Source organism: Salmo salar, chromosome 17 (genome assembly GCF_965601325.2).
Source record: "Salmo salar chromosome 17, fSalSal1, whole genome shotgun sequence".
NCBI lineage: Eukaryota > Metazoa > Chordata > Actinopteri > Salmoniformes > Salmonidae > Salmo > Salmo salar.
The window spans coordinates 25,182,207-25,194,890 of NC_138307.1; the positions used below are offsets into that span (position 1 = coordinate 25,182,207).

Below are 12,684 nucleotides of genomic sequence, written 5' to 3' on the forward strand. Positions count from 1 at the left end.
ATCCACTATTATTGCGGAGAAGAGCTATGATGAATCATGCCTATCTGACGCTGTTTTCGCAAACCCATCATTCAATCCAAGCGGAAGTCTATAGCCCCAAGTCACTATTCAAACCAAGTGTGTTGTGACGCAATTTCATATTTAGCCTACATAAATAGCCTCCAATAGCCTAAACAAACATAACTGACATCCAGAAATGTTGAATCACATCTGAATCTCTCAATTTCTTAACATGTGTTATGTATAAGTAAATGCACGTTATGTTTAGAACACTATACTAGTATTGCCTGCTACAATGCACAGAAAAGCAAAACAGTATGGTGAATGATACTAAAATAATTGAGCATATGTGGCTATATTCTTAGTTGTTATTCTGGCAAATCCAGTTTGAAGTAGCAGAATATGGCTCATGGACCCCGTCAATATATTGCATTGATTTACTCACTGTACGCTATTGCCTTGGCTGAGATTTCTAAATGGCTGTGTATGTAGACCTGTTACCTGCCTCTTGTGAGTGACTCAGTTCATTTTCTCCCTTACCGTATCTGCTTGACATCCCCGTCTGATAGCACACCGTCATCACACATAACACGCTCCATAGCCGCTGAGATCCCATGGTTTTCCCCAAGACAGACAGAGCTGTTCAGCGGTGCGTTTTAAACCCTCATGATCCGTGTCAACTATCGAAGAGACTTTCTAATGCCGCACATCCACTCCGACTCCAAAGGACGTGGATTTTCGGCAGCAGAAGTGCACCAACTGTGAGTGCGACAGCAAGTGTTGCGAGAAATGTGTAAATCCCGGGATGCGCGCTGCTTCGGATCAGGAGCGGAAGGGGTTAGTCTTTCTGCATGGCTGGTTCACCTTTGGGAGATCCACCATTGCATCATAGCCCACTGGGCAAAATTAACAAAGTTCAAGTAATTCTTACCATGTATTCCTCAGTTCCTCTAATTATACTGAAGAAAAAATATAAATGCAACATGTAAAGTGTTTGTCCCATGAGCTGAAATAAAATATCCCAGAAATGTTCCATCCTCACAAAAAGCTTATTTCTCTCAAATTGTGCACAAATTTGTTTACATCCCTGTTAGTGATAATTTCTCCTTGCCAAGATGATATACCACACCTGTCAGGTGGATGGATTAAGAAGCTGATTAAACAGCATGATCATTACACAGGTGCACCCTATGCTGGGGACAATAAAAGGCCACTCTAAAATGTGCAGTTTTGTCACACAACACAATGTCACAGATGTCTCAAGTTGAGGGAGCGTGTAATTGGCATGCTGACTGCAGTAATGTCCAACAGAGCTGTTGCCAGAGAACTGAATGTTAATTTCTCTACCATAAACTGCTTCCAACCTCGTGTAACCACACCAGCCCAGGACCGGACAGCTGATGAAACTGAGGAGTATTTCTGTCTGAAATAAACCCCTTTGGTGGGGAAAAACTCATTCTGATTGGCTGGGCCTGGCTCCCAAGTTGGTGGGCCTATGCCCTCCTAGGCCCACCCATGGCTGCACCCGTGCCCAGTAATGTGAAATCCATAGATTAGGGCCTAATGAATGTATTTCAATTGACTGATTTCCTTATATGAACTGTAACGCAGTAAAATTGTTGTGTTTAGATTTTTGTCAAGTATATTTGTCAACATTGTATGTTGTTTCACCACTGGTACTAGACTTGCTATGGAGTGCGGGTCAAACTCTTTCTTTGAATTGGAGATCCAGTGCAACATAAGAGGCAGCGGTTAGAGAAGCAGGCCTCAACCAGAGGGTTGCTGGTTCGAATCCCAACTCAAGATGGGAAAATCTAGTGCGGAAATGCATCATCTGCCATTGTGCCTTTAAGCAAGTTACTTAACCCCCTATAATTGGTCCAGGGGCGCAGCGGTGCCCATTGCTTCCAGCCTTTTGGGTTATATGTGTGTGATCTCTGTGAGCATATAGACAAATGTATGCTCTATATCCTATGACCTCTACGAATTAGTCAGTGTCTTTCGTATTAGAATGAGTCAGCAAAAACAAGGGAAGGAGAGAGGATGTGTAGATTAAAGATATTATTTTATAAACCATTTCAGTTCATCAGAAACATCATTTGAAGGATCTTTCCTTGCCTCAATGTGTGCAAAAAGTTCTGCTGTGGCACTGTGTCATGTGAGTATACAAATAACACAGTGTGTAGAGAGACCCAGAGGAGGACATCTGTCTGTCCATGTTGTCCTTTCCCCAGACTAGTCCACAGTCACCATGTCTCTCACAGTGGGGAAGAGCTCAAAGAAGCCCTGGTAAGAACAGACGGAAGACATATCAGCCCCTCATCATCATCATCATCATCACACACCAACATACTGAGACATTATGGTTCACTATGTCTGGTCAGATTACAACACAATTAGACCCATAGAATGTACTGACTGTCTGATACCACTTTCACACTATCGTGCTGTTCCCAACCACACAGTGCTGGCTCTGATATTTTCCTTCCACATTGCCCAGCAACTACAGTAGATGCGCACCCAGGCCAGGCAGAACCGCTTGGCTCAGTTTGGTTCAGAGAAACAGCAGAGTTAAAAGGGTATCAGGGTGATGGAGTGGGTCAGGGGGTCATTCCAAAGTCACATTTTCCTACTTGACAAGCATTCAAGGGAATTGTATTTTAGTGTACTTCCTGAATTGAAATGGACCCCAACCCTGGAGTGGGTTAGTACAGGGTCCAGTACCTTGAATAGGTTGGTAGACTGGAGCACTCCAGAGGTGCAGCACATCTCCCTGATGGAGTGCATGGCCAGCTGAGGGGCACCGATGTCCAGCACGGGGATCCCCAGGCGGGAAGACAGGATGGGGCCGATGGTGGTCCCACAGGGGCTGTCGTTACGCACCATCACATCCTGGGGCCACAGAAACAGGGTCAGGAGGGTAATGAATTAACTCATGCTTACTAGCTACAGTTGAAGCATCTGTGGAAACAATACACAAATGTACTGTTGCATTCAGTTTTATTGATTCCATTTCCATGTGCCATGGATGCTCATTAATCACTCAGGCATAAATTGGATGTCAGCTGTGTGGGGAAACTCAACATGTGTCAGAACTGGAACTGTCGTTCCTGCATCTCTGCTATTTAAATCTGGATTTACACCAGTCCATTCCTTCTGAGTCCACATGGGGGTGAATGAGTGCACACTCCAGGGAGGGAAATGGACCAGAGCCATAGTTTCACCAGGCACTAAGGTGAATAAAGTGTCCTTGTGGGAGCTGAACATCCATCATCTACTCTTAAGAGGCTCTCGATTTCAGTCTCCCTCTCCCATAAGCTTGGTTTAAATCCCCACTGCACTAAGGCTTCTGGTTTAAATCCCCACTGCACTAAGGCTTCTGGTTTAAATCCCCACTGCACTAAGGCTTCTGGTTTAAATCCCCACTGCACTAAGGCTTCTGGTTTAAATCCCCACTGCACTAAGGCTTCTGGTTTAAATCCCCACTGCACTAAGGCTTCTGGTTTAAATCCCCACTGCACTAAGGCTTCTGGTTTAAATCCCCACTGCACTAAGGCTTCTGGTTTAAATCCCCACTGCACTAAGGCTTCTGGTTTAAATCACCACTGCACTAAGGCTTCTGGTTTAAATCACCACTACACTTTCTTCACCTCAGCACTACTTTGCTAGAAGATGTGCTCCTTGCAGAGTGGATTTAAGAAACAAGATCACAAACCCACGCAGTCCACAAAGCACACAGAGAAACAAGCGTGTATGAACAAAAATCACACACGCGCACACGCCAATTACCTGAAGAGGCACACCAACACGACTGGCGATCTCTCTCAAGATGGAGGCTGTCACAGCCGTAGTGGCATAGCGCTGGTTACTGTTGAATTTAACTACAGGACCCTGAGAGAGAGAGGACATTCAGACAATCACAGCGACTAGGACTTCAGATATTTGTATAGAAAACATACAGAAATAATTGTATAGCATGTCTGCCACAAATATTACACACAGGACCATCATGACCATTTTACCTAAATCTAATTGTAGACATTCTTTGTAGAAGATTCCAACAATATGTCCACCAGTTCTAATGGGGGTTTTCAGTGTATTGCTGAGGGGGTAATTTGAGCTCTGTACCTTGTGGAAGGCTGGTCTGTGGTTTTCATCATGCTTCTCCCTAGGGTGAAAATGAAAGTCGATTAAAACTATAAACACAGCAAACATCTTTGAAATTGTCTTCTGGTCCCAGCCGGCACAAAAAAAACCATTACAACAGCAGTCAATTATATATCTAATATGATATAAATATATAAATGAGACTATTATTCTACAGGCATACTGTACACTGACTGCTAGTTGGGATGTTGTTCTAGAACCTGACTGCTAGTTGGGATGTTGTTCTAGAACCTGACTGCTAGTTGGGATGTTGTTCTAGAACCTGACTGCTAGTTGGGATGTTGTTCTAGAACCTGACTGCTAGTTGGGATGTTGTTCTAGAACCTGACTGCTAGTTGGGATGTTGTTCTAGAACCTGACTGCTAGTTGGGATGTTGTTCTAGAACCTCACTGCTAGTTGGGATGTTGTTCTAGAACCTGACTGATAGTTGGGATGTTGTTCTAGAACCTCACTGCTAGTTGGGATGTTGTTCTAGAACCTGACTGATAGTTGGGATGTTGTTCTAGAACCTGACTGCACTTCCACACTTTCTATCATGGACCTAAAAACACTTGATTGGTGTAATAATGGTCTGGAGGGAGGTTCCACCATTAAATCCATGGCAGGAAGTAGACACTTTGGGAAAATGGTGGAGAATTGAGATGCAACCACAGAGTGATTAACAGTATGGTGTTTCTATAGGGAGTAGGGGTAAACGGACTGGTAGTTGGAGTGTTACTATAGAGACAGAGTGATTGACAGGTTACTGTATGGTACTGACTGGTAGTTGGGGTGCAGGGCGTGGGCCATGTCGGCACTGATCATGAAGGAGCGTGGCACCGCCTGCTGGAAGGCTGTGAGGTTGGTGGGGGAGGAGGACAGACGACTCAGGATCAGCTCTGTCAGGTTGGACGCAGCCCCCTGGGCGCTCTCTGACCCCACCTACAGGCCACAGGGGGAAGTGGTAAGTGTTAGCACACCAGATGGGTTAGGGCTCTCCAAACCTGTTCCCTCCTGTAGGTTTATACTCCAACCCTATTCCTGGAGAGCTACCCTCCTGTAGGTTCACACTCCAACCCTAATTTAGGGCACCTGATTCTAATAATTAGCTGGGTGATAGAATAACTGATTTAGCCTACAACTGGAGATGAAGTGAAAACCTACTGGAGGGTCTCTCTCCAGGAACAGGGTTGGAGTATAAACCTACAGGAGGGTATCTCTCCAGGAACAGGGTTGGAGTCTAAACCAACAGGACGGCATCTCTCCAGGAACAGGGTTGGAGTATAAACCTACAGGAGGGTGTCTCTCCAGTAACAGGGTTGGTTTATAAACCTACAGGAGGGTGTCTCTCCAGGAACAGGGTTGGAGTATAAACCTACAGGAGGGTGTCTCTCCAGGAACAGGGTTGGAGTATAAACCTACAGGAGGGTGTCTCTCCAGGAACAGGGTTGGAGTATAAACCTACAGGAGGGTATCTCTCCAGGAACAGGGTTGGAGTATAAACCTACAGGAGGGTATCTCTCCAGGAACAGGGTTGGAGTATAAACCTACAGGAGGGTATCTCTCCAGGAACAGGGTTGGAGTATAAACCTACAGGAGGGTGTCTCTCCAGGAACAGGGTTGGAGAAGAAACCTACAGGAGGGCATCTCTCCAGGAACAGGGTTGGAGTATAAACCTACAGGAGGGTATCTCTCCAGGAACAGGGTTGGAGTATAAACCTACAGGAGGGTATCTCTCCAGTAACAGGGTTGGAGTATAAACCTACAGGAGGGTGTCTCTCCAGGAACAGGGTTGGAGAAGAAACCTACAGGAGGGCATCTCTCCAGGAACAGGGTTGGAGTATAAACCTACAGGAGGGTATCTCTCCAGGAACAGGGTTGGAGTATAAACCTACAGGAGGGTATCTCTCCAGGAACAGGGTTGGAGAGCCCTGGGTTAGATATACAGAGGGTCAGGGCCCATATTGACAAAACATCTCAGAGTAGGAGTGCTGATCTATGATCAGTTGTACCTTTTAAATTATGAGGGTGAACCTGATCCTATATCAGCACTCCTTAGAGATACTTTGTGAATATGTTCCCAGGGGGTTTTCCTGACCACCAGACAACTCTGGGCTCTAGTTATAGTTCATAGCTATAGACCAGTGATAAGGAGAAGCCCTAGCTCTACACAGAAGGAATTTAGCCAACACAGGACTGGGGTACTGACCTCTTCATTGTCAAACAGAGTCACCATCCTGATGTTGGGGTCTGTGGCCAAAGAGTCTCCAGAGATGCAGGAGTCCATCAGAGCCTAGTGGACAGAGGAAAAGAGGGTGAGGTTAGGTGAAAGAAGGTTAAGGTTAAAGAGGAAGTAGAATGAATGGTAAGGTTAAAGAGGACGTTCACATTATGGTGGTGGTCATGTTCCGATTCCTCTCGTCCCTCTCAAACACGCTGGAGGAAAAGATGTGAGGTTCCTACTCTCAGATCTTTATGTACTTTGAGAAGGAGACCTGTTGTTAGTGTCTGGAGGTGGAGTGTTGAGTTGGAACAGAGGAGACTCACCTGTAGGGCACAGTAGCAGCTGTGGAGGTTGTCCAGACGGGGGGAGTAGATGAACTCTTCAAACACACCTCCAATTGCCTACACAGCAAACACACACGTCAGTAATCTGTTATCGATGTCATTAACAGAGGGGGAGGAGGTGTTGAGGAGACGAGACTCACCCCTGGCTGAGTGTCAGCCAGACACAGCTCAAAGTCCAGCAGGGCCTCAGGCTGAACGTCCAGCTCTGAACACAGCACCTTGACCAGGGTCGGGTGGTGCTTCTCTGCCTGGACAAGTGAGAGAGGGGAGAGATGGAGAAACGTACTGAAGGCCTACTGAAGTTGAGTAAGGCAAGTGATTGATTAGTGTGTGCGTGCGGGGTACACTGGACTGTGTATAACTGTATCTAGTACTGTAGAGTGTACAGTCGTGGCCAAAAGTTGAGAATGACACAAATATAAATTTTCACAGTCTGCTGCCTCAGTTTGTATGATGGCAATTTGCATATACTCCAGAATGTTATGAAGAGTGATCAGATGAATTGCAATTAATTGCAAAGTCCCTCTTTGCCATGCAAATGAACTGAATCCCCCAAAAACATTTCCACTGCATTTCAGCCCTGCCACAAAAGGACCAGCTGACATCATGTCAGTGATTCTCTCGTTAACACAGGTGTGAGGGTTGACAAGGACAAGGCTGGAGATCACTCTGTCATGCTGATTGAGTTCGAATACCAGACTGGAAGCTTCAAAAGGAGGGTGGTGCTTGGAATCATTGTTGTTCCTCTGTCAACCATGGTTACCTGCAAGGAAACACGTGTCATCATTGCTTTGCACAAAAAGGGCTTCACAGGCAAGGATATTGCTGCCAGTAAGATTGCACCTAAATCAACCATTTATCGGACTTCAAGGAGAGCGGTTCAATTATTGTGAAGAAGTCTTCAGGGCGCCCAAGAAAGTCCAGCAAGCGCCAGGACCGTCTCCTAAAGTTGATTCAGCTGCGGGATCGGGGCACCACCAGTACAGAACTTGCTCAGGAATGGCAGCCTGCAGGTGTGAGTTCATCTGCACGCACAGTGAGGCAAAGACTTTTGGAGGATGGCCTGGTGTCAAGAAGGGCAGCAAAGAAGCCACTTCTCTCCAGGAAAAACAGCAGAGACAGACTGATATTCTGCAAAAGGTACATGGATTGGACTGCTGAGGACTGGGATAAAGTCATTTTCTCTGATGAATCCCCTTTCCGATTGTTTGAGGCATCCGGAAAAAAGCTTGTCCGGAGTAGACAAGGTGAGCGCTACCATCAGTCCTGTGTCATGCCAACAGTAAATCATCCTGAGACCATTCATGTGTGGGGTTGCTTCTCAGCCAAGGGAGTGTGCTCACTCACAATTTGCCTAAGAACACAGCCATGAATAAAGAATGGTACCAACACATCCTCCGAGAGTAACTTCTCCCAACCATCCAGGAACAGTTTGGTGACGAACAATGCCTTTTCCAGCATGATGGAGCACCTTGCCATAAGGCAAAAATGATAACTAAGTGGCTCGAGGAACAAAACATCGATATTTTGGGTCCATGGCCAGGAAACTCCCCAGACCTTAATCCCATTGAGAACTTGTGGTCAATCATCAAGAGGCAGGTGGACAAACAAAAACCTACAAATTCGGACAAACTTCAAGCATTGATTATGCAAGAATGGGCTGCCATCAGTCAGGATGTGGCCCAGAAGTTAATTGACAGCATGCCAGGGCAGATTGCAGAGGTCTTGAAAAAAAGAAGGGTCAACACTGAAAATATTGACTCTTTGCATCAACTTCATGTAATTGTCAATAAAAGCCTTTGACACTTATGAAATGCTTGTAATTATACTTCAGTATTCCGTAGTAACATCTGACAAAAATATCTAAAGACACTGAAGCAGAACTTTGTGAAAATTAATATTTGTGTCATTCTGAAAACTTTTGGCCATACTATACAGTGAGAGATATGGATAGTTAGAGTCTTACAACAGTGGTGGCATCGCAGGCATCCCCAGTGGAACAGCAGCCAGTCTCCAACTCCTCCTGGACAGCAGTGGCTAGGATGGGCACTCTGTCACACACACAGTAACTAAACGCTTATTTCTCTGTCCAATTCATGTTTGTTCTCCTGGTTCCCATGAGGGGTGTATCTCAATAGTCTCAAGCAGCTTCCACTCCTGGTCTCCTCCCCTTCAACTGCACTGATGTGAAAGAACAGAACAAGTGAAAGCAAATTCCTGCCATACTGCCTTCACCTGTCCTGTCGTCAGATCAGTAGATGGAGGAGAGGTGGCAAGGAGAGGTGGCAAGGAGAGGTGGCAAGGAGAGGTGGCAAGGAGAGGTGGCAAGGAGAGGTGGCAAGGAGAGGAAGCCAGTTAAGACTGTTGAGATGCAATCCGGGACTTACAGGTGGTTCTCCTTGTTGGGGCCGAAGGAGTCGTTGATGTCCCTCTGGAGGTGGATGGCCAGGTGGGGGATCCTCATGATCGGCCGGGGCACGTGAACCAGACGATGGACCAGCTTATCTCCAGTCTGCACCACAACAACACAACTCCCACGTAAGGTCCTCAAAAAAAACACTGCCATTCTCCAGACACACTTCAACACATAGATCATACAAGTTCAGAAACCAAAGAATGGGCCAACCTTAATGTTTCACTGGTGAATGAAGGGTTAGATGGGTAGGGTTACATTGCCATACCTTGACCATAACACGACCGGCGATGGTCAGATCACGGTCGAACCAGGTGTTCCAGATTCCTCCTCCGTAGCACTCCACCCCGACCTGCAGACAGCCCTGTTTGGTCTTCTTGGACCGTGGCTTAATCTGAATCAACCACACAGAGAGAAGGGTGTCAAGTTAACGACCAAATACAAGTATGACCTATCCCCAGTGGTTGGCGGTGTTAGCCCTGGGTCGTGTTCAGCAGGGTACACTGTACTAAATCGTTTGGCAACAGACAACTAAAATATTTCAGACATTACCTGAAGGTTTCAAAACATTTTGTCCCTAACAAACACAGCTCAGTTCTTTGCCCAGTGTAGAATTTCATCCTTACCCTCAGACAGGGGCTGTCTGTGTGTGCTCCAATCATAGTGAAGCCATTGCCTGGCTGGAAATGTCCGCCCACAGCAAAAGCGATGATGGAGGAGTAGTTACGGGTCACAAAGTACTGTTGAGAGAAGAGGAGTAGTTAGTTCTCAATCAAACACAGTTTGACAGGAAAATATTATTTGATCCCTATATGAAGAAGCCCTATAAAGCTGTGTAAATCAGTGTGGGACTGGAACCTCCATGTACTGACTGACCTTACTGGCAGGCTTGATGTTCCACTGCTCAGTCTCCTTCAGCTCAGTAAAGCCAGCCCCCAGCAGACGAGACTTACACTCCTCAACCACTGCTCACACATAGGACAGAGTGAAAAGAGCAGGACATTCACTTCAAGCCACCTCGTTCCTTTTATGAGTTACAACCTGTGCAACCGGGGGACATATCAATTAAATGTCTGATAAAAGGGTGGCTTTAAGACAGCTCAGGACGGGATCTTGGCCAAGGATAGTGTGAACGGACTGTACATGGATCAGAGTGCAAAGGTAGGCTGCACAACAAAACTGACATCAGTACAGGCTCAGAAAGAGGACATCCGCCTGCAAGATATCTATCTTATTTAAAGATCAAGGTCCATTCAAGTTAGGTTGGAATAGTCTCCCACTGCATTTGGTTACATACTCTTGACAGCTACATGCCTACTAAATATTATATTGCCATTGTTCTGAACCTGTAGCACAGACACCATTTCTTTAACTATCAAACTACCAGTCCTAGAATGATTGGGGTTCTTACCGTGGTATGGAGACACTCCTTTGTTCACGAACTGGAGGAACTCCTTGGCAGCAGTCTGCACAGCTTCCTTTGAACTTTTCATGATCAGTGACTAGTGAAAGCAGAAGGATAACGTTACATGCCATGACTGACACAGCATTGCATTGGGAAGCAAAACAGAAAGAGATATTGCTGAACAGCAAGCAAAATACAATTTAGCAAGAAGCAGTGTCATAACATGACAAACGACTGTGTGGCTAGTCCAAAAACAGAATACACGTTTAGCTGAGTGAAGAATTAGAAAGCAGGCTAATCCTTGCTTGCTAGCTACGTTAGCTAGCCAACACATTGCAATGCAAACCTTAGACACAGCAAACGCAGCTTCTAAAAGTCAAATCAGTACGCTCTGCGCTAGCTACACCTCTTAATAACCCGACTGCAAAATCATAATTTATGGCGCTTACCTGCATAAATGTTTAACTGGACTTTTAAACTCTGTACCCGGTGTAAAGCACCCGAGAAATCTGACAGATTTGATAAAGACCACCGATGTAGAAACTAACAATGGGTAATTTGAGGGGAGGGGAACGTGGTATTGCCCTCTGCTGGCCTGGAGGTGAAAGTGAAACAAACAGTGGATAAGAACCAAATACAGTATACACAAGATCGTTCCAAGCATCAAACTTGGCCCACTAATACTAGACACCTTAAGGAACATTTTAAAGATTGGAGGCAGTTTGGGAAGCATGACAGTCAACCAGGGATCAGTTTTCCCCACTTTTCTACAAAAAGTTTAAAGGATACGTATATATGGCATTTCTGCGCCATTTTGTTGTTTCCAGACCCCCTCAAACATTTTAAACCATCAATGGGCTGTATGTACCAATTATTTATGGAGATATCGTCATGTGAATCTAGTCCAATATCTCCCCATGCACGCAGCTGGTTGGTGGCCATATTGGAAATTACCACCAGGGGACTAATGGACAAAATCAGTTATGGCACTATAGCCAAAATTACTTATTTAGACATTACCTAGCTGTGGTCAAAAGGACCTCAAAATGACCCCTATTAAAGTTGCAATATGTAACGTTTGGGACGACCAAACCTAATTCACATAGAAATTATCTGTCATTCTCATTGAAAGCAAGTCTAAGATGCGGCAGATCTGTTCTATGTGAGCTATTTCTATGCTTCCCATTCTTAAATTTAGTTGTTGCGTCTTTTACTTTCGGTTTTGTACACCAGCTTCAAACAGCTGTAAATACAATATGTTTGGTTATGGAAAATATATTTAATAGCGGTTCAGATGGTACAATGATTCATTACACTATACTTGCTTGTTTTGTCACAAACTGAAATTTGGCGAACTCTTAAGAGTACTTTATGATCAGAATTACTTTCTATATTACCTGTGGGATTTATTTAGTGGGTAGATAACATTAGCGATTTGTATATTGTTTGGAATGATTTTACCCTATTTTATCCTGAAGAAGGCACAGTGATGCTGAAAAGTTGGTGTTATCTACTCAATACATTACTGGGAGGTTATACGTATGGAGTGTGCGACTCTGTTTCTATACCCTATTTTCTTCTAACAGGAAATCCAGATGTCAGCCATTTTATTAAAATATCAGTCCTGGTTGATTGACAGGCATCCCAGACTGCCTCCAATCTTTAAAATAGTTCTTAAGGTAGGAAGTGTTAGTGTACCAAGTTTAATAGAGCAGCTCACCGCAAAACAATATTATACTTCACTACCATGTTTCGTCTGTTATGGGGTTTGAGAAGTGAGAACACACCACACATTAGGGGGGAGGCGCAGATGACTACTTAACCTTAGAAACTGTACCTTGCGGTTTCTCATGAGAGGAAGAATGCATTGTTTTTTAGAAGTGAGACCTTTAGTGTGATGTAGATAGCCTAAATGTGATGCTAATAAATTATGTGTATTTGATCAGTAAAATGAACATCAGCACTCAGCAGTGCCACAGTACATATACCTGTGCAAAATCCTCACACCCTCTCACAAACTCCCTTAAATTCAAATAATGTGTTGCTCTGCTGTGTGTCAATAGGGCATTTATTAAGGTAATCATTTAAATGAATGATTATACTAATGTTATATCATAAACAGAAACATAGCACTTGATAGGTTTTCCTGTT

At 44.8% G+C, this 12,684-nt stretch overlaps 2 protein-coding genes across 4 annotated transcripts in view; both read right to left on the reverse strand.

Annotated features, from left to right (window-relative positions):
- The window catches only part of LOC145861376 (receptor-type tyrosine-protein phosphatase-like N), a 40,283-nt gene extending 39,490 nt beyond the window's left edge, over positions 1 to 793 (reverse strand). Inside the window, exon 1 of one of the 2 annotated variants that reach the window (XM_082963660.1) lies at positions 541 to 793. In XM_082963660.1, coding sequence (XP_082819786.1) covers positions 541 to 616 — 76 coding nt within the window. In that variant the 5' untranslated portion in view covers positions 617 to 793. The remainder of the gene's footprint in view (positions 1 to 540) is intronic. The other variant, XM_082963661.1, reaches the window with a different exon arrangement.
- Positions 794 to 2,046: 1,253 nt separating this feature from the next.
- dnpep (aspartyl aminopeptidase) lies at positions 2,047 to 11,008 on the reverse strand. 2 transcript variants are annotated; one of them, XM_082963262.1, is made up of 15 exons: positions 10,880 to 10,971; positions 10,540 to 10,630; positions 10,005 to 10,093; positions 9,755 to 9,868; positions 9,397 to 9,522; positions 9,103 to 9,227; positions 8,682 to 8,766; positions 6,856 to 6,963; positions 6,695 to 6,772; positions 6,357 to 6,440; positions 4,929 to 5,089; positions 4,129 to 4,168; positions 3,790 to 3,891; positions 2,725 to 2,892; positions 2,047 to 2,286 (listed from the first exon to the last, which is right to left on the reverse strand). In XM_082963262.1, exons 2-15 carry the CDS (start codon positions 10,619 to 10,621, stop codon positions 2,236 to 2,238), a joined length of 1,413 nt encoding a protein of 470 aa, XP_082819388.1. In that variant the 5' UTR covers positions 10,622 to 10,630; positions 10,880 to 10,971; the 3' UTR covers positions 2,047 to 2,235. The 2 variants fall into 2 exon arrangements, with proteins under 2 accessions (XP_082819388.1, NP_001133447.1); NM_001139975.1 differs by lacking the exon at positions 10,880 to 10,971 and adding an exon at positions 10,983 to 11,008 and having other exon boundaries at positions 2,049 to 2,286.
- Between the last annotated feature and the right edge of the window lie 1,676 nt (positions 11,009 to 12,684).